This window comes from Armigeres subalbatus, chromosome 3 (genome assembly GCF_024139115.2).
Source record: "Armigeres subalbatus isolate Guangzhou_Male chromosome 3, GZ_Asu_2, whole genome shotgun sequence".
Lineage (NCBI taxonomy): Eukaryota > Metazoa > Arthropoda > Insecta > Diptera > Culicidae > Armigeres > Armigeres subalbatus.
The window spans coordinates 304,481,484-304,505,991 of NC_085141.1; the positions used below are offsets into that span (position 1 = coordinate 304,481,484).

General features: G+C 43.4%; 1 protein-coding gene across 17 annotated transcripts in view; it reads left to right on the plus strand.

The window, feature by feature from the left end:
- Window positions 1–24,508, plus strand: part of LOC134225065 (formin-J-like) — a 455,409-nt gene that overhangs the window by 410,125 nt on the left and 20,776 nt on the right. For 15 of the 17 annotated variants that reach the window (XM_062704835.1, XM_062704838.1, XM_062704837.1 and 12 more), the window contains 4 exons: window positions 1,505–1,866; window positions 17,861–18,246; window positions 18,348–18,491; window positions 18,861–19,250. In XM_062704835.1, the coding sequence (XP_062560819.1) occupies window positions 1,505–1,866; window positions 17,861–18,246; window positions 18,348–18,491; window positions 18,861–19,250 (1,282 nt within the window). The remainder of the gene's footprint in view (window positions 1–1,504; window positions 1,867–17,860; window positions 18,247–18,347; window positions 18,492–18,860; window positions 19,251–24,508) is intronic. The other 2 variants (XM_062704840.1, XM_062704841.1) reach the window with 1 other exon arrangement.

Genomic DNA, 24,508 nt, shown 5'->3' on the forward strand with positions numbered 1-24,508 from the left:
TGTCCAAGAAAATCTTTCCCAATGGATGACCGATGACCCGTTTAAGACTATAAATGCTGAGAGAAAAGCTCATTTTCTCGTTCGCCTTTAACCGGGCAGATTCGAGCCTTCAAAGAATAAAACATAGCCTTGTGTACTTAATAAAGACGCCATCGTTGAAAAAGGGTTTTCCTTTTTGAAATTCCGCCTTTCGTAGCTATGCCTGATATGTTCCGTCTTTTGCTACATGTGTAAGCTTGGCTGTCGCTTCCAAGTTACTGCCTTTTTCGATTCCTCCTCGCGGTATGGTTCTATAAATCCTATTGTAAAATTTCTAATTATAAGAACATTATCTTGAATACCTATTATTTTGGTTGCTTTGTCTTCAAAAACATTATTTTCTTTCCACCAACATAGTCTGGATTCTACACTGCCGCCACAAGCAAGATATAAATTTCATAAGGGACAGTTTATGCTTACTGCGGCAGTACACGAGATATACACAAACATCAATTGATAAAAAACGAAACTAGAATAGAATATGCTCTACACCGCAGCAACAGTAGAATCGTAAAAAGTTTCATTGTAAACCCAACGGGAATGTATTATATTGGCTCCTCAGCACTCGAAGAAGATAATGCCACGATTCTCCACCTTTAGCTACATTCATAAATTTCCCTAAAGTGTAGTGAATTATCTTGTTTGAATAATTTTATGCTCCAATCAAGCCACGATTTCTTCGAACCTCATCATGCTCACGGGCTTGAGCGGTATTGCTCAATGGCCAGGCGTGATTGTTGCTAGATCGCGCGAGACCAGCTTCGTTTTTTTGTTTTGTAAATTTAATGCCTTTTCTCACACTTTTTACAACTAATGCCGTGTTTCGTTCCACGGGGGAGGAACAGATCAGAAAACCAAAACCTATCCCATGCATAGATAAACATTTGCCTGATGCAGTTCCCTCGCTGTGATGCCCATCGCATGATTTCGGCTGTTTTGGGTGGCATTAAAAGCTTAAAGAGTTTTAACACCGACTGGGCCCAATCGTTGGTAAATGCTTCAGTGGGGTAAGAAAACAATCATATTGTTGGGCCTGCTGGCTGAGCTGGGCGGTTCGTTTAAGTCGTGAAATAAAATATTATCGATATTTATGAGTGCATGATGAGGCTGATGGCGGCACACGAAGTTGCGCTTTACCATAGCCTCTCTGGGTATTGAGTACTTGGTGGCTTTAGCTAAAGCAATTTCTTGGACGTGAGAATTGAGATGCAACCACGCGAAAGATAGATGCGCAACATTGTGGTATTCAAATTGCGAACCAGCTGATAAGCGGGATATCGTAAGATAAGCTCAATTATCTATGGAATGGTACAATGCAACTAGATGAAGACTATTTGGATTTGATTGAGGCGGTTTCAACATTTGTGCCTTAGATTGAGATACTGACTAGTATTATTACGAAAAAAAAAAAGTTCGACATGCAATTCAGTAACATTTCCCCTTTCCATCTTCTCCGCCATTGCAGATAACAACTTGAACGAAAAGCAAAACTACGCCGACCAAGAGAAGGAGAACGATCCGGATTACAACGAGCGCCAGTACCAGAGCCCACTGCAGTCACCGGCACCGGTCATCGACCCATTTCTGGCAATCCCCGAACCACCCGCGAATCTCCAACTGCACCAATGTCCAATCTGTGCGCGCAACTTTGTGCCAACGTCGTTGGCCAAACACATCGGCATCTGTGAGAAGATGCAGTCCAAAAAGCGCAAACCATTCGATTCGTCCCGCCAACGACGTGAGGGAACCGAACTGGCCTCGTACCTGCCAAAGAACTTCGGGCTGCCCCAGAACCACCCGCAGACCCGTGTTTCACCGCCAAAAACGGTAAGTTGCTGCTGGAATGATTTATTTATATGAAGTCAGTTGCTAACGCGGTTGCGTTTAAGTGCATTGTAAGGTAAATGTGCCCAGGCTTGGGTCGGAATACAAAACTGAACAACAGTTGACATTTGTGGCGGATCTTATCTCACTAAAGCAAGCTGGAACATGCATCCTACGCAATCTCGGAAAGTTCAAATTGAAAGGGAAATCGATCTCCGATTGTTGTTGTCGTTGCACTTGGCTGCAGTGTAGCCGAAGCTTAGCGGTCGAACTTATCCGTTTCAATTTGTTACTGACCACCAGTACACATGTAGCGAAGCAACACTAACGAAGGCTGACGTAACTCAGAAGTTGATTGGCCATCTTTTAATGTAAATCAACGAATGCCTTGCCCTGCAAAGCTACATGTAGACACATTACTGTTTTGTCTTTCTGTAATAACCAGTTTGTCTTGATTATCTGTTTTGTACTTAATGAGGAAGATTTTTGTTCGACACTGCAAACTTTGTCATGTTTGTTAAATTAGAACAAAATGGAGATCGATCTGATTTTTAATTAACGATGTTGACTCGCTTGAATGATACATCCTTTTTATTCATGTAGATAACTGGATGTCATAAACTAGTCGCCTTAACGACAACCATTCTGAAAGCGAAACAAAGGACTAGACAAGGAATATAATTTTTTGCAAGTACCTACATACTGGTCACATATGGCTGGGGTTCTACTAAACCATATCGCTGACTATCCTGTAATACATTTTTCATAAAAGGAAGATGCCAATTTGTTTATATCCATTAAGGCTTCTTGGGAAATATCTCATCGGTTCTTTTCGTAAACATGCGCGAACTCTACTAATAAAAATCATACAAATAAGGAACAAGTTGAACTGCTTTTCGTTTCTTTGTTTTCAATAAGACGAATATGAGATGAAGAATACAGTAACTTGAGCGGTCAGTCATCTTGCGCTACAGGCAAGTGCGTCGTTAAATCAATCCGTAATCTTTCACTGGCGGTTTCTCGATCAAACTTCAAATTTCAGGAACAATGGCGAGCAGTAGCCCTAAGATCCTTAACCGATTCAATACGGATGGGTCATATATGACCCAAGACGAAAATCAGCTGTCGAAAATCAGTTTTAAGAGATAGAGCCTTGCTTTCTTCAGCAAAAATGTTCAAAATTAACTGTTCCATCCAGGAAAAATATTGCCCAGGTCAGGTTATGGTCACTAGGATGATCTAGAGCATCCAAACTATCCTTGAGTTCTAATTTTGATGTTCTAAGAAATCAACACCATTTTTTACCACATTCTGATTAAATAATTGAAATTGAAATGCTTTATGATAATATCCCGCACCTGTCCTGCAGTATAACAGATCTTTTTCAATACCTAAGATACTCCAAACAGTTCTTGAACTCAGATCTTAATATTCAAATCGGTCAACAAAAAGATCTACGATGTCCCCACTAGTTTTATGAGTTGGGACAGCTCCACGGTTCTTCATTACAGAATTCGTTCGGCATCTACGGCACTCCAAATTATCCTTGAGTACAGATCCTAATATTCAAATCGATCAACATGCAGATCTTCGATGTCCCCACTAGTTTTATGAGTTGGAATAGCTCCAGGATACCTCGTAACACCATAACAGACACTCCACAGAATTAGTTCGACAGCTACGACACTTCAAACTATCCTTGAGTACAGATCCTAATATTCAAATCGATCAACATGCAGATCTGCGATGCCCCCACTAGTTTTATGAGTTGGAATAGCTCCAGGATACCTCGTAACATAATTACAGACACACCACAGAATTCGTTCGACATCTACGACACTCCAAACTCTCCTTGAGTACAGATCCTAATGTTCAAATCGATCAACATGCAGATCTTCGATGTCCCCACTAGTTTTATGAGTTGGAATAGCTCCAGGATACCTCGTAACATAATTACAGACACACCACAGAATTCGTTCGACATCTACGACACTCCAAACTCTCCTTGAGTACAGATCCTAATGTTCAAATCGATCAACATGCAGATCTTCGATGTCCCCACTAGTTTTATGAGTTGGAATAGCTCCAGGATACCTCGTAACATAATTACAGACACACCACAGAATTCGTTCGATATCTACGACACTTCAAACTATCCTTGAGTACCTAATGTTCAAATCGATCAACATGCAGATCTTCGATGTCCCCACTAGTTTTATGAGTTGGAATAGCTCCAGGATACCTCGTGACACCATAACAAACACTCCACAGAATTACATACACATACGACACTCCAAACTATCCTTGAGTACAGATCCTAATATTCAAATCGATCAACATGCAGATCTCCGATGTATCCCCTAGTTTTATGAGTTGGAATAGCTCCAGGATACCTCGTAACACCATAACAGACACTCCACAGAATTAGTTCGACACCTACGACACTCCAAACTATCCTTGAGTACAGATCCTAATATTCAAATCGATCAACATGCAGATCTTCGATGTCCCCACTAGTTTTATGAGTTGGAATAGCTTCAGGATACCTCGTAACATAATTACAGACACACCACAGAATTCGTTCGATATCTACGACACTCCAAACTATCCTTGAGTACAAATCCTAATATTAAGATCGATCGATATAAAGATCTTCGATGTCCCACTATTTTTATGAGGTGGAATAGCTCCGCGATACATCGCAACACCATTACAGGCACACCAGAGCTCGTTCGACATCTACGGCACTCCAAACTTTTATTGAGTACAGGTCTTAATATTCAAATCGATCAACATGAAGATCTTCGATGTCCCCACTAGTTTTATGAGTTGGAATAGTTCCAGGATACCTCGTAACACCATAACAGACACTCCACAGAATTAGTTCGACACCTACGACACTTCAAACTATCCTTGAGTACAGATCCTAATATTCAAATCGATCAACATGCAGATCTGCGATGCCCCCACTAGTTTTATGAGTTGGAAAGGCTCCAGGATACCTCGTAACATAATTACAGACACACCACAGAATTCGTTCGACATCTACGACACTCCAAACTCTCCTTGAGTACAGATCCTAATGTTCAAATCGATCAACATGCAGATCTTCGATGTCCCCACTAGTTTTATGAGTTGGAATAGCTCCAGGATACCTCGTAACATAATTACAGACACACCACAGAATTCGTTCGATATCTACGACACTCCAAACTATCCTTGAGTACCTAATATTCAAATCGATCAACATGCAGATCTTCGATGTCCCCACTAGTTTTATGAGTTGGAATAGCTTCAGGATACCTCGTAACATAATTACAGACACACCACAGAATTCGTTCGATATCTACGACACTCCAAACTATCCTTGAGTACAAATCCTAATATTAAGATCGATCGATATGAAGATCTTCGATGTCCCACTATTTTTATGAGGTGGAATAGCTCCGCGATACATCGCAACACCATTACAGGCACACCAGAGCTCGTTCGACATCTACGGCACTCCAAACTTTCATTGAGTACAGGTCTTAATATTCAAATCGATCAACATGAAGATCTTCGATGTCCCCACTAGTTTTATGAGTTGGAATAGCTCCAGGATACCTCGTAACACCATAACAGACACTCCACAGAATTCGTTCGACACCTACGACACTCCAAACTATCCTTGAGTACAGATCCTAATATTCAAATCGATCAACATGCAGATCTTCGATGTCCCCACTAGTTTTATGAGTTGGAATAGCTCCAGGATACCTCGTAACATCATTACAGACACACCACAGAATTCGTTCGATATCTACGACACTCCAAACTCTCCTTGAGATCAGATCTTAATATTCAAATCGATCAACATAGAGATCCTCGATGTCCCCACTAGTTTTATGAGGTGGAATAGCTCCGCGATACCTCGTAACACCATTACAGGCACACCAGAGTTCGTTCGACATCTATTATACTCCAAACTATCAATGAGTACAGATCAGAATATTCAAAACGATCAACATAGAGATCTTCGATGTCTCAACTATTTTTATGAGTTGTAATAGCTCCACGGGATTTGGTTACACTATTAGAGACACGCCACAGAATTCGCTCGACATCTACGACACTCCAAACTGTCTTCGAGCTCAGATCCCAATATTCAAATCGATCAACACGAAGATCTTTGAGGTCTCCACTATTTCTATGAGTGGAAATAGCTCCATGTGACTTCAATACACCATTATAGATACATTACAGAACTCGTTGAACATCACTCACGACACTCCAAACTGTCCATGAGTACAGATCTCAATACTCAAATCGATCAACATGAAGATCTACGTCACTCCATCTATTTTTATGAATTGGAATAGCTCTACTGGACTTCGTTACACCATTATAGACACATTGTAGAATTCGTTGAACATGTACGACAATGCAAATTGTCCATGAGTTCAATTCTTTATATTCAAATCGATCAACAAGAAGATGTACGATGGTCTAACATGAATTTACCGTCAAAAAATTGTATGGTGAAGGACATCTAGGGAAGATCGATATAGTACGTACAATTACTATTTTAAACACCCCTCTTCCCTTCGCCACTTCTTGTAATGAACCTCTAGTTTTGTTATTATTCGTCACGCACTTTGTGAATTACATTTAACTCATTTTGGGATAAGTATGGAGAAAAGCATTTGAAATGAAATTTTGTGATAAGGACTGTATCGAAAATAAGTTATCCACATTATTTTATTGGAATAAAATCGGATAAATTTTAAAAAATTATTGTAATTTTTCTAGCAATATATGTTAATTCTGTTTGTTAAGTTTTATGAAAAAATATCATACTGAATAAATATTGCAGTATTCCAACTTTTTTCAAGCATTTTTCTTCCTGGTCACAAATCGGCATGAAATTGCCTCATGATAACATGATAATGGTCCAAATTCCGGTCACTTGATTTTGATTTTCTTTCGTTTCCGACAGGTTAGTGAACGTGTAGTATTCTTCAAGTTTGTTGACCATGAATTTTTGCCTTTGGGGGTAGATAGCGAAACGCTTAGTCAAATTATCCATCTCGATGCCCTTTCTACGGAGCCATGTGTCCAAAACTAGAATTTCAATATCACTTTCAATTTGCGATACATCGGAAACAATACATTTCCAGCAAACAAACGAATTCTGATTTAAAACTTAACATATGAATACATCGAATGTAGGGTAAAACAAACCAATACCTTAATGAACTTTCGAGTAGTAACATTTTGAAACTTTGAAACTAATTCTGATCGATTATGGAGTAGCAATAATTCACATGTATAGCCCAGCCGGTCATCAAGAGACGCCGTGGTACCCGTAGACCAAGCTTTATTCTATAACACTATAGACGATAAAAGGAACGAAAAAATTGTGGATGCGATGGTAGTGATCACCACAACAACATGTTTTTTTTCGTACTTACGTATTGTGTACGTAATGATGTCTATTTGAGCAATTCCAACTAACAAGACTTTTATATAATGGTGTAATGATGTTCCATGACGGTTCTCCAACTAACAAATAAGCTTCAGAATCCATGAATCACTATGTTGGTCTTTTAGACCTCCAATATCTGAACTCATGTATGGCGCCGTAAATACAACTTTCCGTGCCTAGACTGGAACTACAAGCCGCAGTGCTTGGGACGAGGTTGATAAAGTCCATAACCAACAGCCATACTATCTCTATCAGCCGAAAAATATTCTGGAGTGACTCCAACACTGTGCTTTCCTGGATACGGTCTGACCAGCGAAGATTTCATCAGTTTGTGGCGTTCAGGATTGGCGAAATTCAGGAAGACACCGATGTTTCAGAGTGGAGAAAGGTGCCATCGGCTTGGAACGTAGCGGATGAGGCAACGAAGTGGGGAAATGGTCCGAAAGCGTCTAAAAGAAGCAGGTGGGTGCAAGGACCAGAATTCCTCTACAAAGATGAATCAGAGTGACCCGAACAAAACAAAAACTGGACCACTGATGAAGAAACGCGAGCATCACTTTACGTTCACCAACAGAATGAGTCACAAGAAACTATACGTTTTAGGCGCTTCTCCAAATGGGGAAGATTAGTGCGTGCCGTAGGATACGTTCTGCGATTCTGCAGCAATATTCATAAGGCAGTCAACAGAGAACACTTGCCAGTTTCCAGAATTCTCAGTAGTGATGAGTTGCAGAAAGCAGAATGGACCATACTCCGCTTGGTCCAGCGTGAAGCGTTTCCTAGCGAATACTTGTTGCTGAAATCAAACCAACAGGCTCCAACCGGTGAATCGAAAGTGTTAGACAAAACTAGTAAGATCTACAAGTTGTGCCCCTTCATTGGAGCTGATGGTGTCATACGAAAGGATGGTCCAATTGGTGCAGCCCCCTGGTTAGCAAGCGATGTAAAATTCCCTGTGATTCTGCCCAAAGGGCACTACGTTACGGCGTTGATCATCGACGAAGTTCATCGCAAGTTTGGCCATGCCAATAATGAGACGATCGTCAATGAAGTGAGGCAGAAATACCACGTGTCCACTCTTAGAGCTCTGGTGAAGAAAGTAGCAAGAAATTGTCAACTGTGCAAAGTGAAAAAAGCTGTTCCACAGGCTCCACGAATGAGTTCACTCCCGGAGGCGCGACTTGCGCCATACGTGAAGCCATTCACTTATACTGGCCTTGACTATTTTGGACCACTGACGGTGAGAATCGGCCGAGCTAAGGTCAAACGGTGGGTGGCGCTGTTCACCTGCCTCACAACCAGGGCAGTTCACCTGGAGGTGGCATTCACTCTTTCCACAGAATCGTGCAAGATGGCTGTCCGAAGATTTATAGCTCGCCGTGGTGCTCCGTTGGAAATATATGCGAACTTCCAAGGAGCAAGGAAAGAGCTCAGAGAACAAATTCGTCGAATGAACGCTGAACTATCAACGTCATTTACTAATGCAGTTACACAGTGGAAGCTAAACCCTCCCTACGCTCCACACATGGGGGGCGTATGGGAAAGGCTGGTGAAGTCAGTAAAAAATGGGTTGACTGCTATGGAGATCCCCAGAAATGCCGATGAAGATACACTGCTCACTACATTAGCAGAAGTTGAGTCTATGGTGAACACACGCCCCCTCACGTATCTACCATTGGAAGCTGCAGAGGATGAAGCGCTGACCCCAAATCACTTTCTGCTTCTTAGCTCCAACGGGGTATGCCAACCAGCAGTAGCACCACAGGACGAAAAATCGGTGCTGCGATCAAATTGGAACCATGTTAAGGTAATGCTAGATAGATTCTGGAAAAGGTGGATCAAGGAGTATGTACCCGTTATTGCAAGACAGACGAAGTGGTTCGACGAGGTGCGACCGCTACAAGTTGGCGATTTAGTTATTGCTGTCGACGAAAAGGTGAGAAATAGCTGGAATCGAGGAGTCGTCGTTGGAGTGCACCCTGGAAAAGACGGACGAATAAGAAGTGCAGATGTGAGAACTTCAACAGGAATTTGCGTACGGCCCGTGACTAAGCTGGCGGTCCTGGACGTGCGTAATATTGGAGGTATGGCTGCAGTAACTTGCAGCAATACGGGGAGGAGTATGTGCGCAACAGTTGTGGACCCCTCGTCACCGGGTAACGCACATTAAGGACGGTTGAGACTGGTTAACTGAAACTGTAACTTTTCGAAGACGTCATGCAAATGTCAGTAAATTAGGACAATTTTGGTTGTCATTTGTGATTCCAAATTGTTAGACACACGACACACGTTGAAATTCAATAAATTAAAAGTTAGTTTTGCTTAGTTTCTATTAATAAATTACTATCGTAAGTATTGCAAACACATTAAAATTGTACACTCAACACTCATTAAATAAATAGTTTGAAGGACACTTATTTCAACGTAAAAACTTGTTACACGAGGACGGATTTGTGAACGAAGAAGACTAGATATTGTGAGTAACCTAAAACTATTAAAACCTAAACAAAAAGTAAAAATAAATAATTTCAGCTTAAAGCTTACTCTGAACTAAAAGGACGAGTTTGCCTTCGAGAGGTCCGAACGTCTCCGTGTCTCCGTAACAGCAAGTTTTGGCCTTAATTAAATTTTTTGAATCATTTTTGATGTCACACAATTATTAATTTGCTCAAACTATTCGCCTTCCACATCAATGAAATATTTAGGAACGACTATTCTGTTGGAGATCCATTGAATCAAAATAAAAGTAATGGCTTTTTTCGGGAGTTTTAAGTCATGATCAAACAATAGCATTAGCATGGTGCCTCAAATGGTTTTAATTCCAAATATTTTTGTGTCGGGTGGGTTCGTTGATAGTCCTGCTTCATCTTTCTAGAACATTGTTACCATTAAAAACGTTCATCGATTCATCGGCAGCCATAGTACCCACTTACCCCGTAATTTCACTTGCCCCGGGGTACCTTATCCAAGTCAGCTTCGCATGGCAAGTCAGAATTGAGAACCTAAGTAAGTCCCACATGGTGTGTCAGAGTGTGCTAGAGCGTGAATCTGGTGGCAAGGCGAGCATCCAAGTTAGTCTCACATGGTGCGTAAAGGGTTAGCATAACACCCAAGTTAGACTCATATGGTATGTTAGTGGTGAGTATCCAAGTGAGACTCATATGGTGAGATGGTGAGACTCAAATAATTTGCCGAAAATCAGCTAACAAATGTCATTTTTGCCAGCTTTGCTGTGTGGATTTTTGACGAGTTATAGAAATAAAAACTGAGTGTTTAAGAAGAAAAAGCTTATACTAACGAGTTACCATAACTATTTGTATAAGCTTTTTCTTCTTCATTGACATTAGATCCCCCACTGGGACATTGCCGCCTTGCAGCTTAGTGTTCATTAGGCACTTCCATGGTTATTAACTGCGTGTATAATGAGGCTAACACTATGATACTTTTATGCTCAGGGAAGTCGAGACAATTTCCAACCCGAAAATTTCCTAGACCGGACCGGGAATCGAACTCAGCCACCCTCGACATGGTCTTGCTTTGTGGCCGCGCATCTTACCGCACGGCTAAAGAGGGTCGATAACTGAATATTACAAACATAATTACACCCGATTCTGTTTTTACACGGGGATGCGTTCCGTGTAAAAAAAATCAGTTCAAAATTTGGAAATCCGTGTAAAAAAAGTTTTATGACTTCTCGACGAATCATGCAAAATAGAGAAACTTTGCAAATATTTTGTATACACTTCCAGCGGCTTATTTCAGAGTCATTTGCTCATCACGCAAAGGCTTAAATGTGTCCTGCATTTTATGTGGCTACATTTTCTATCATCAGGACCATTCGGCCACCCTAAGGGAACATTCTTGCTCTTCCACAGGGATTGAATCCTAAAGAGAAAGAACAAGTCTCTCACTTACAGGGGATGGACAAAATAATTAGGATAGGCAAATTTTGGGTAAAATTAGATGTGTTGTAACTATCTTAGTTATGATCCAATTTTGACAATTCAGGCATGCCCGAACTAGAAAATTAATGCAGTTTGACGGTATGTCCATGGAACCGACTATGGCCACCGGATTCCGGAGATTTTCCGGGTTTTTCGGAGGTAGGTTCAAAACCGTAAATTTGAGGTGGATATTAGGAGAAGTTGTAGTTAAAAATTGAATAATATTAGTAACCACAAATGAAGTAGGGCTCTTGCTGATTGGAACCATATATTGAGATTTAGAATCGGACCAGAATCAAGTGAGATATGGCCATTTCTTTAAAATCGGTTCCGATCGATACTTATTAAAGGGGTCAGGCCACAACTTCATTTGAATCTCGCTTTTTGATAGATCAGCCACTATGATTTTATTCTAGAGGGGCTCTAATGTGTCCAGAATGAAAAACCAATTGAATAAACGGATCCTGGAGTCGCTGGGATGTCCCCGGGGAACCTGTGAATGGGGACATTTAAGTTTTAGCACCAAAATCAGACATTCGACGGCTCTTTTTTCATGGTTTTCGATCAAGAAGCGAAGTATGAATATAAAATGGTCCATTGACGGCTCTGACCGCTTCCAGGATCTACGGATTGGCCCCGGGGAACCTGTGGAAGGGGACATTTTAGTTTTACCACCAAAACCAGTCGTTCGTCGGCTCTTTTTTCATGGTTTTCGATCAGGAAGCGAAGTATGAATATAAAATGGTCCATTGTCGGCTCTGACCGCTTTCAGGATCTACGGATTGGCCCCGGGGAACCTGTGGAAGGGGACATTTTAGTTTTACCATCAAAGCCAGTCGTTCGACGGCTCTTTTTACATGGTTTTCGATCAGGAAGCGAAGTATGAAAATAAAATGGATCATTGACGGCTCTGACCGCTTCCAGGACCTACGGATTGCCCCCGGGGAACCTGTGGAAGGGGACATTTCAGTTTTACCGCCAAAACCAGTCGTTCGTCGGCTTTTTTTTCATGGTTTTCGATCAGGAAGCGAAGCATGAATATAAAATGGTCCATTGTCGGCTCTGACCGCTTCCAGGATCTACGGATTGGACCCCGGGGAACCTGTGGAAGGGGACATTTTAGTTTTACCACCAAAACCGGTCGTTCGACGGCTCTTTTTGCATGGTTTTCGATCAAGAAGTGAAGTATGAATATAAAATGGTCCATTGTCGGCTCTGACCGATTCCAGGATCTACGGATTGGCCCGAGGAACCTGTGGAAGGGGACATTTTAGTTTTAGCACCAAAACCAGCCATTCGAAATGGATCATTGACGGCTCTGACCGCTTCCAGGACCCAAGGATTGCCCCCGGGGAACCTGTGGAAGGGAACATATAAGTTTTAGCACTAAAACCAGTTATTCGACGGCTCTTTTTATAGGTTTTCGATCAGGAAGCAAAGTACAAATATAAAAGGACCATTGACAGCTTTGACCGGTTCCAGGACCTACTGGTTGCCCACGAGGAACCTGTGGAAGGGGACATTTTAGTTTTTACACCAAAATCAATCATTCGACAGCTCTTCTTTAATATAAGCAAAGTATTAATATAAAATTGACCATTGATGACTCTGACCGCTCTCAGGACCTACAGATTCCCCCCGGAAAACCAGTAGAAAGGAACATTTAAGTTGCAGCACCAAAACCAATATATCGACGGCTTTTTTTTTCGTGATCAGAAAGCGAAGTATGAGTATAAATTCGATCATTAATGGATCTGACCGCTTCCAGGACTTACGGATTGCCCCCGGGGAACTGTGGAAGTAGACATTTTAGTTTCAGCACAAAAAACAAACAATGGATGGCTCTTTCTTCATGGATTTCAATCAGAATGTGAAGTATGAACAAGAAATGGACCATTGACAGCTCTGACCGTTTTCTGGACCTACGGATAGCTCACGGGGAACCTGCCTACTTCATACTTCGCTTCCTGATCCAAAGCCATGAAAACAGAACCGTTATATGGCTAGTTTTGGTGCTAAAACTAAAATGTTCCCTTCCACAGGTTTCCTGGGCCAATCTGTAGGTCCAGAAAGCGGTCAGAGTCCTCAATGGTCCCTTTTATATTCATTTCTCGATTCCTAATCGAAACCACTAGAAAAGAGAAGTCGAATGACTGGTTATGATGCCTTCAATAAAATTTCCCCTTACACAGATTCTCCAGGAGCAATCCGTGGGTCTTGGAAGCAGTCAGAGCCGTCAATGGACCATTTTATATTCATACTTCGCTTCCTGACCAAAAATCGAATGACTGGTTTTAGTGCTAAAACTAAATTGTCTTCATTCACAGAATCCTCGAAGGCAATCAGTAGGTCCTGGAAGCGGTCAGAGCCGTCAATGGTCATTTTTAATTCATATTTCGCTTCCTGGTCGAAATTCATGAAAAAAGAGCCTTCGAATGACTGGGTTTGATGCTAAAACTAAAATATCCCCTTCAACAGGTTCCCCGGGGTCCAATCCGTAGGTCCTGGAAGAGGTCAGAGCCGACAATGGACCATTTTATATTCATACTTCGCTTCCTGATCGAAAACCATAAAAAGAGCCGTCGAATGACTGGTTTTGGTGGTAAAACTAAAATGTCCCCTTCCACAGGTTCCCCGGGGCTAATCCGTAGGTCTTGAAAGCGGCCAGGGCCGTCAATGGATTATTTTATATTCATGCTTCGCTTCCTGATCGAAAACCATGAAAAAAGTGCCGTCGAATGACTGGTTTGGTGCTAAAACTAAAATGTCCCCTTCCACAGGTTCCCCGGGGCCAATCCGTAGGTCCTGGAAGCGGTCAGAACCGTAAATTGAACATTTTATATTCATACTTCGCTTCCTGATCGAAAACCATAAAAAGAGCCGTCGAATGACTGGTTTTGGTGGTAAAACTAAAATGTCTTCTTCCACAGGTTCCCCGGGGCTAATCCGTAGGTCTTGAAAGCGGCCAGGGCCGTCAATGGATTATTTTATATTCATGCTTCGCTTCCTGATCGAAAACCATGAAAAAAGAACCTTCGAATGGTTCCACAGGTTCCCGGGACCAATCCGTAGATCCTGGAAGCGGTCAGAGTCATCAATGGACCATTTTATATTCATACTTCGCTTCCTGATCAAAAACCATGAAAAAAGTGCCGTCGAATGACTGGTTTTGGTAGTAAAACTAAAATGTCCCCTTCCACAGGTTCCCCGGGGCCAATCCGTAGGTCCTGGAAGCGGTCAGAACCGTAAATTGACCATTTTATATTCATACTTCGCTTCCTGATCGAAAACCATCAAAAAAGAGTCGTCGAACATCCGGTTGTGGTGGTAAAACTAAAATGTCCCCTTCCAAAGGTTACCCGGGGCCAATCCGTAGATCCTGGAAGCGGTCAGAGCCGACAATGGACCATTTTATATTCAAACTTCGTTTCCTGATCGAAAACCATGAAAAAAGAGCCGTCGAATGACTAATTTTGGTGCTAAAACTTAAATGTCCCCATTCACAGGTTCCCCGGGGACATCCCAGCGACTCCAGGATTCGTTTATTCAATTGGTTTTTCATTCTGGACACATTGGAGCCCTTCTAGAATAAAATCATAGTGGACGATCTATCAAAAAGCGAGATTCAAATGAAGTTGTGGCCTGACCCCTTTGATAAGTATCGATCGGAAAAGATTTTAAAGAAATGGCCATATCTCACTTGATTCTGGTCCGATTCTAAATCTCAATATATGGTTCTAATCAGCAAGAGCCTTACTTCATTTGTGGTTACTAATATTATTCAATTTTTAACTACAACTTCTCCTAATATCCACCTCAAATTTACGGTTTTGAACCTACCTCCGAAAAACCCGGAATATCTCCGGAATCCGGTGGCCATAGTCGGTTCTATGGACATACCGTCAAACTGCATTAATTTTCTAGTTCAGGCATGCCTGAATTGTCGAAATCGGATGATAACTTAGGTAGTTACAACGCATCTAATTTTACCCAAAATTAGCCTATCCTAATTATTTTGTCCATCCCCTGTATCATCCCTGTACATATACGATATGTAGCATACCGCGAGAGACTTTTTTCGCAAGCTGTCATGATAGAGAACTGATTCGGGATGCTATACCCCATGATGAATTTCTTTTAGAAAGCTCCAAATGCGGGGAGCACTGGTTCTGATGATGCATTTCAACTTGTTCAACACAGCTGTGCACTAACCAACACGAAAGGAGTGAAAACAAAGCGAGAATCACCATTTTTCTGTGGGGGCTGCCTATCTGATTCTGTTTTTTTGCACTTGTATACAAGTTTAATATAGTAGTTTGTGCAACAAGTTGCAAAAAGATGTTTTTTTCAGCACGAATTGTACATTTATCCAACGAGGATTGCCGAGTTAGATAAATACTACGAGTTCTGAAAAAATCGAGTTTTTCAACGAGCTGCACACGCTATTTTTTGCAATGACGATAGATTTAGGCTTTAGTTTTATAGATCTGTACCAAAATTGTTCATTCTAATTTATTCCACATGATCCTTCTTGCCAATAAATTATGTTGTTGCAGAGAACAATCATATTCTATGTTACCGTGCCACATTTCATAGTTCGATAAGCCGTGAAGCGATAGATGTACTTGCCTTTGGATTTTTTTTATGTCATGTCCATCAAACTATTTCATTTATTACACGACGCAGATAATACACTATTTGAACACTTTCCCAAGATAATTTAGCAAACTGTAGTCACGTAACTACTGTTCTGATGTTGGTTTTTCATTATAGCACCCAAATGAGTGTTATAATGAATATTATGCAACCCATTTGAGTTACATAATGTTCATTAAAGCACCCATTACGTTGGTATGGAAAAGTAGGCCGTTTTATCAATCAAAGACGAACTGTAAACCAGATATTATGATCAGGAATTGCAAAAAATTGTTATCATAGCTTGTTATGATTCGGAACAGTTTTTTCCTCTCTTTTATCGTTGTTCGTTATCAAACGGGCTTGGTAGTCATATGGCTACTGCTTCTGCCTCATACGCAGAAGGTCGTGGGTTCAATCCCAGGTCCGTTCCATTCTCCTACTTTGTATCTATCTCTATATTTCTCATGTTCTAGCAATCGCTAGAACTGGAAATGGACTTCCAAACCGTTCTCCTATACCTTCAACTTGAGTATTCTAGCTATAATGTGCTAGAATTGGAAATGAACTATAAAAAAGCTCGTTTCCTACATCCAATTAGAAATTGCATCAGTTGCTTTCTCCTATCTATCACATTGGCCAGCTCGTTAACCAAGACGGGACCCAAGACTCTGCCCCTCGAACCTAACCCAAAAATTCCAACAAATTCCGCATGAACTCGTGGCAAGTGCAGAGGTATATTCGGCTTGCAGTGGGCGAGTGATTGCATCATCATTTCCTCCCCATTTCTCCTACATTGACTTGCATTCTGACGTGGCAGGCGCCAGTGTGACCTTAACAAATCAGATCACCAGTACTTGCACATTGAAGATGAGTGCTAGTCCCAAGCAAACATTTGTTGGTTCTCTGTGCAAGAACAGCTGATCTGGTCATAATGGAGTAGCAACTACGGGCAGTCAATCAAGCTCAAGCTCAAAGCTCAAGCTCTTTTATCGTTGTTCGTTATCTATTGAGAGCGATTCCTGCAAACCCTGCTCTTGCATCAAGGGACATCAATTCTTATCAATGATTCCATATTTTATGCTTTCTGAATAAAGGACTGCTGTGTTGTGTGACTTATGAAATTGTTTTAAAATAAAACACTTTGAAAAGTAAATAATATCATTAGAAATATTTATTTGACCACATAAAGACAAAAAACTGTTGCTTTGTTCTAGCGTTCAAAATAGGATTTATCTCGCTCTTCATCACAAATGTACCTTTCTTGGTACAGTGACATCACTAGCCAAGCCATTTCTGGGTGGACATTAGGCAGAATAACAGCGATTTCAACAATGCTTGTTCTCACATATGCTGCCTGTAACCGCATATTTGTCCCATCTTTGCTGGGTTTCCTATTCATATAGGACAGATATGCGATTACAGGCAGTATGGCCCTCTCCTAATCTTCAGTTTCTATTAATTTCACACTTGCCGCTCGCTTGCGGTGTCAATCGAATCTGTATCTTCATTACTTTCATCTACTCCCTTTCGTTTTGAGTAGTGTAATTATTACCGAAAAAAAACAGACAATAAATTAATTTCGATCTGTTCATAAAGTCATAAAACATTTGATGCCTGAAGCTTTATCAGCAGATTTACATAAGGTTTATTTATCGCAATATGAGCGCTCATAAAATTAAGCAACTCGCAATAAAAATTTATTAAACCCAAAAATTATAGTTTTTTGGCATTTCTCGTACACTACGTTTTTTTTTCTTGCGATACTTTATTTTACCATCAACCCTGATTTGTACTATGAAATGTACGCATTTGCAACGATGTTCTATATTTTATTGTCTAATAAGCATGTTCTTGTTACTTTTATCTAAAATTAACAAGAATTACTCCTTTTACATAAAGATGGGTGTTTAGTTTTAATTTATTTGTTATGCGTCCTTTATTCTTTCAGACTAACCCCGTGCGGAAGCTGAGCACAAGCAAAACTCCCACTCCGCAGCGGAAAAACTACGAAGACAGCAGCGGAATGAACAATCTCATGTCCACTTCCCTAACGCTATCCAGCACGACGACCCCAACCGGGCCCAGTTCCGTTGCGGCCATGACCGCCAGTTCGTCGTCCACAACTCCGCGACCCACCCTGAAACGAAGTTTATCGCAGCAGAACGAACCCTGCCCGTACTGTGAGCGATGCTTTGGCTTCAAGGCGTACGATCGGCACGTCGAATGGTGCCGCGAGAAGGCTTTACTCACCAAGAATGCCAACAACAGTCAGTCGATATCCGCCGCCAAAGAGAGGTTGCAAGCTCGGATCCAGTACAAAGCACCTCAAATCAAGTGAGTTCGAGTGTGGCGCGTGCTCTTATCGCTGAGAGGCTTTTATACTTGCGAAACTAATCCCTAATTTGCTACGCCGCATTCTGTTTTCTTACATACAGGTCAAAACGTGCCTTAAATCGGGAGAAGTACTCCGGCAGTCTCAGTTGTGGTGGCTCCACCAGCAGTCTGGCAGATTTGGATCTCCCGCTGCCGAGGCATCGTAGCCATTTGAACTCGATGAGTTCCTCCATCTCCAGTGATAAGTATGTACTTGGGCGTTTGTCCAGCGTTTTTTATAATCAAATCATTTGTTTGCGAATCATTTGAATTAAACTTGAGATGTGACCACAAATGGAATGAATGGAATACATTTACCTATCGTGGAGTTAAAAACTTAAGTGCAGCTTCAGTCCGTAGCAAACGATGGTCTCAGATCGCAAAACACCGATAAGCACTGTTTCATAATAAAATTAATATCCACATTCCAATCATTTACCGATTCCATAATAAAAATTTACTAACCTTGTGCCTTTCACCCACGAAAACCCGTTTTGCATCTTCTAATTGGCCATGCCTTGATTGCCCTACTAACAACCCAACACGCACACCCTCCCGGTTGCCACCAATCGAAGCAAATCCGACCACTCGGGATCGTTGAAGAAAGTATCGCCGCATCAGCATCAGCAGCAGTTTGAGCTGATAGCGACGTCCAAACATCAAACCGGCGAGCGCAGAGGTCCCCCCAAAAAGCGCGAAATCAGAGCCAATCTCCTGGAGAATGAAAACTTCATGCGGGGCAACGATAGCAATAACAACCGCAGTGTGGGTAATAAAATTTTCAGCAACAACCTGCTCATTAGGCCCACGCAGGACGTCCGACGGGAGAAGGAACAGGCGGTGACCGTCGAGCGGATCGATAAAATGGAACTGATCGGCCGAGGCGGGGCGAGATTGGATCAACAGCAACAACAGCGGGTTCCACTGAAGCGAGGCGCCACCAAGGTCGTAAAAAGCAACAAGAGGTAGCTACATCCTAAAGCATGTTTCCCAAATTCACCTGCCACTATGTCGCACTACCTACTGTTACCTGTATTACAACAATTATTAAGCACTGCACGATTGAGTTTGGATTTGGGATTTGCGCAGTGGTTTCGTTTGGTGGTAAAGTAAGACAAACTGCCAAGAAGGCAACATAGGCTTCGAACTAGGCATTTCAGCTAGTATTTGATTACAACTGAAAAGCAGCACGACGACTTCAATGCCTTTATTGTTATTTACTTGAATACCAATCAAGACCGCCGTGCAATATATTTTGTACATTAGTGTTTTTCGTGGTATCGTGATATCTATCAGTATTTACGGGAACGTGTGTCAGCATTTTTTGAGTGTGATTGGGTTTTTGTATAAAGTATTTGAAAAGTTTCGTTTTGATTAGAATCAATTATTTAATCTTTGGACGTGATCGCATGGTACCGAATAGTATTTGGCGATGGATGGTAACTCTAATCTCACTACACATCAATACTGTTAAAAATAGTTGGTTTACGGAAGAAATTGATAAACCTTGTTGACTCGCTAAATCTAGAAGAAAAATTAAAATAATTCTACTGCAGAAAAAAATAAATGTTTTTTTCTTCTTACTTATCCCATTGCCCTTTTATATTTTCTTATTTTTTTAGTGACGAGCAGGGATATTAGCATAAAAAGCTAACATGTCTGCTTACGGATATTTGCCGTAATCCGCAATTTCGTACAGAAAACCAAAAGAAGCAAAAGAAAATGATGAATGTAAAAATTATCAACACTAGGATTCAATCGTTCAGAAAATCGTTGGTAACTAAATTTTCAAATGGCTATTTCTCAGTCTTTTTCAACTGATTTTCTCAGGTCTTGAAATGAGGCTTCAGAACCACTTTAAAGGAGGTTTCCGAGCTTCTGGAAAGGACGCTTCCGAGCCTCTTGAAAGGAGGCTTTTCAGCCGCTTTAAAGTGCGCTTCCGAGCCTCTTGGAATGAGGCTTTCCGACTCACTTTGAAGGAGGTTTCCGAGCCTCTTGAAATAAGGCTTCCGAGCCTCTTGAAATAAGGCTTCCGAGCCTCTTGAAAGGAGGCTTCCGAGCCTCTTGAAAGGAGGCTTCCGAGCCTCTTGAAAGGAGGCTTCCGAGCCTCTTGAAAGGAGGCTTCCGAGCCTCTGGAACGAAGGCTTCCGAGCCGCTTGAAAGAAGGTTTCCAGGCCCCTTGCAAGGAGGCTTCCAGACCTCTTGAAAGGAGACTTCCAGGCCTCTTGAAAAGAGACTTCCAGGCCTCTTGAAAGGAGGCTTCCAGGCCTCTTGAAGGGCTTCCAGGCCTCTTGAAGGAGGCTTCAGGCCTCTTGAAAGGAGGCTTCTGAGCCTCTTGAAGGAGGCTTCTGAGGCCTCTTGAAAGGAGGCTTCCGAGCCTCTTAAAAGGAGGCTTCCGAGCCTCTTGAAAGGAGGCTTTCTGGAGCTCTTGAAAGGAGGCTTCTGAGCCTCTTGAAGAGGCTTCCAGGCCTCTTGAAGGAGGCTTCCAGGCCTCTTGAAAGGAGGCTTCCGGGCCTCTTGAAGGAGGCTGAGCCTCTTGAAAGGAGGCTTCCGAGGCCTCTTGAAAGGAGGCTTCCGAGCCCTCTTGAAGGAGGCTTCCAGGCCTCTTGAAAGGAGGCCTGAGCCTCTTGAAAGGAGGCTTCCTGAGCCTCTTGAAAGGAGGCTTCCAGGCCTCTTGAAGGAGGCTTCCGGGCCTCTTGAAGGAGGCTGAGGCCTCTTGAAGGAGGCTTCCGGGCCTCTTGAAGGAGGCTTCCAGGCCTCTTGAAAGGAGGCTTCTGAGCCTCTTGAAGGAGGCTTCCGAGCCTCTTGAAAGGAGGCTTCCAGGCCTCTTGAAAGGAGGCCTGAGCCTCTTGAAAGGAGGCTTCTGAGCCTCTTGAAAGGAGGCTTCCGAGGCCTCTTGAAAGGAGGCTTCCGAGCCTCTTGAAAGGAGGCTTCCAGCCTCTTGAAAGGAGGCTTCCAGGCCTCTTGAAAGGAGGCTTCCGAGGCCTCTTGAGAGGAGGCTTCCGGGCCTCTTGAAAGGAGGCTTCCAGAGCCTCTTGAAGGAGGCTGGGCCTCTTGAAGGAGGCTTCCAGGCCTCTTGAAGGAGGCTCTGAGCCTCTTGAAAGGAGGCTTCCGGGCCTCTTGAAAGGAGGCTTCCAGGCCTCTTGAAGGAGGCTTCTGAGCCTCTTGAAAGGAGGCTTCCAGGCCTCTTGAAAGGAGGCTTCCAGGCCTCTTGAAAGGAGGCTGAGCCTCTTGAAGGAGGCTTCCTGAGCCTCTTGAAGGAGGCTGAGCCTCTTGAAGGAGGCTTCCAGAGCCTCTTGAAAGGAGGCTTCCAGGCCTCTTGAAAGGAGGCTTCCAGGCCTCTTGAAAGGAGGCTTCCAGGCCTCTTGAAAGGAGGCTTCCGAGCCTCTTGAAAGGAGGCTTCCAGGCCTCTTGAAAGGAGGCTTCCTGAGCTCTTGAAAGGAGGCTTCCTGAGCCTCTTGAAAGGAGGCTTCCAAGCCTCTTGAAAGGAGGCTTCCAGGCCTCTTGAAGGAGGCTTCCGAGCCTCTTGAAAGGAGGCTTCCAGGCCTCTTGAAAGGAGGCTCTGAGCCTCTTGAAAGGAGGCTTCCTGAGCCTCTTGAAAGGAGGCTTCTGAGCCTCTTGAAGGAGGCTTCCGAGCTTCTTTAAAGGAGGCTTCTGGGCCTCTTGAAAGGAGGCTTCCAGGCCTCTTGAAAGGAGGCTTCCAGGCCTCTTGAAAGGAGGCTTCCGAGACTCTTGAAAGGAGGCTTCCAGGCCTCTTGAAAGGAGGCTTCCGGGCCTCTTGAAAGGAGGCTTCCGGGCCTCTTGAAAGGAGGCTTCCGGCCTCTTGAAAGGAGGCTTCCGGGCCTCTTGAAAGGAGGCTTCCGGGCCTCTTGAAAGGAGGCTTCCGGGCCTCTTGAAAGGAGGCTTCCGGGCCTCTTGAAAGGAGGCTTCCGGGCCTCTTGAAAGGAGGCTTCCGGGCCTCTTGAAAGGAGGCTTCCGGGCCTCTTGAAAGGAGGCTTCCGGGCCTCTTGAAAGGAGGCTTCCTGGCCTCTTGAAAGGAGGCTTTCGGGCCTCTTGAAAGGAGGCTTCCGGGCCTCTTGAAAGGAGGCTTCCGGGCCTCTTGAAAGGAGGCTTCCAGGCCTCTTGAAAGGAGGCTTCTGGGCCTCTTGAAAGGAGGCTTCCAGGCCTCTTGAAAGGAGGCTTCCAGGCCTCTTGAAAGGAGGCTTCCAGGCCTCTTGAAAGGAGGCTTCCGGGCCTCTTGAAAGGAGGCTTCCTGCCTCTTGAAAGAAAGCTTCCGGGCCTCTTGAAAGGAGGCTTCCGGGCCTCTTGAAGGAGGCGCCAGGCCTCTTGAAAGGAGGCGCCCAGGCCTCTTGAAGGAGGCGCCCAGGCCTCTTGAAAGGAGGCGCCCGAGCCTCTTGAAAGGAGGCGCTCGGGCCTCTTGAAAGGAGGCTTCCGGGCCTCTTGAAAGGAGGCTTCCGGGCCTCTTGGAAGGAGGCTTCCGGGCCTCTTGGAAGGAGGCTTCCGGGCCTCTTGAAAGGAGGCGCCCGAGCCTCTTGAAAGGAGGCGCCCGAGCCTCTTGAAAGGAGGCGCCCGAGCCTCTTGAAAGGAGGCGCCCGAGCCTCTTGAAAGGAGGCGCCCGGGCCTCTTGAAAGGAGGCGCCCGGGCCTCTTGAAAGGAGGCGCCCGAGCCTCTTGAAAGGAGGCGCCCGAGCCTCTTGAAAGGAGGCGCCCGAGCCTCTTGAAAGGAGGCGCCCGAGGCCTCTTGAAAGGAGGCGCCCGAGGCCTCTTGAAAGGAGGCGCCCGAGCCCTCTTGAAGGGAGGCGCCCGAGGCCTCTTGAAAGGAGGCGCCCGAGGCCTCTTGAAAGGAGGCTTCCGGGCCTCTTGAAAGGAGGCGCCCGGGCCTCTTGAAAGGAGGCGCCCAGGCCTCTTGAAAGGAGGCGCCCTGAGCCCCTTGAAAGGAGGCGCCCAGGCCTCTTGAAGGAGGCGCTCAGGCCTCTTGAAAGGAGGCGCTCAGGCCTCTTGAAAGGAGGCGCCCAGGCCTCTTGAAAGGAGGCGCCTGAGCCTCTTGAAAGGAGGCTTCCGAGGCCTCTTGAAAGGAGGCTTCGAGCCTCTTGAAAGAGGCTTCCAAGCCTCTTGAAGGGGCTTCCAAGCCTCTTGAAAGGAGGCTTCCGAGCCTCTTGAAAGGAGGCTTCCGAGCCTCTTGAAAGGAGGCTTCCGAGCCTCTTGAAAGGAGGCTTCCGAGCCTCTTGAAAGGAGGCTTCCAGGCCTCTTGAAAGGAGGCTTCCAGGCCTCTTGAAAGGAGGCTTCCGAGCCTCTTGAAAGGAGGCTTCCGAGCCTCTTGAAAGGAGGCTTCCGAGCCTCTTGAAAGGAGGCTTCCGAGCCTCTTGAAAGGAGTTGTTTATCACTCGTTTAAGTCCTTAGTTCAGAATTATACATTGCTGCATTTAAGAATAGAATCGATAATTAATTTAATAAAGGTGAAGAAAAGTGTTTTTTATCTGAAAGGTACGTTCATAAATCTTGTAAGTTCTTTTTTACTTTTTTTTTATTATGTAATGAAATGCTTCTTGAATCTCCAGATTCTCTTTAAAAATCCTATAAATTCGAATATTTTATTAATTTCTTTTTTCATCTCACTGATCAACGATGTGCAGTGGTTTTTTAATACAGCCGACTAACAAGTAACCAATTTTCCGGCATACAAGCAAACATAGCACCGCAATGCTGTTTAACTATCTATTGGTAACACAAATATTATCTGTTACACGCAGAATTTTGTTTTCTGAAAATAACTGAGTGCCCAGAATTGAAAACTGTTTAAACAGTGCTTTGCAGTATTTCCCGAGCAAAGGCAGATAACTGAAATGATATCAAACTGATAACAGGATTAGTTATCCTTATTATCAACTTGATATTTAGTTATCAATCATGTGATTAACTGATAACTGAATAATAACAAAATGTATTATCAATACAAATTTGAAATTTTCTTCTAAATTTCGCGTCGTTCAGATATCGGGTTAAGCATTGTATTCTTTCAAACATATTGTACAGCGCATAAAAAAATCTACTCTTCCGCTTATTTTTCAACGCAACCAAAAACAAGCGCCAGATAGTCGCCTGAGAAAAACATACCTGTAGCAAAAAATCTACTTTGATAATTTTGAAATTTTGACCGCCACGTGGTGGTTTGTAGCGATGAATGCCAGATCTGTAGAAGCCTTGAAAAAATGATCATGAAAGAT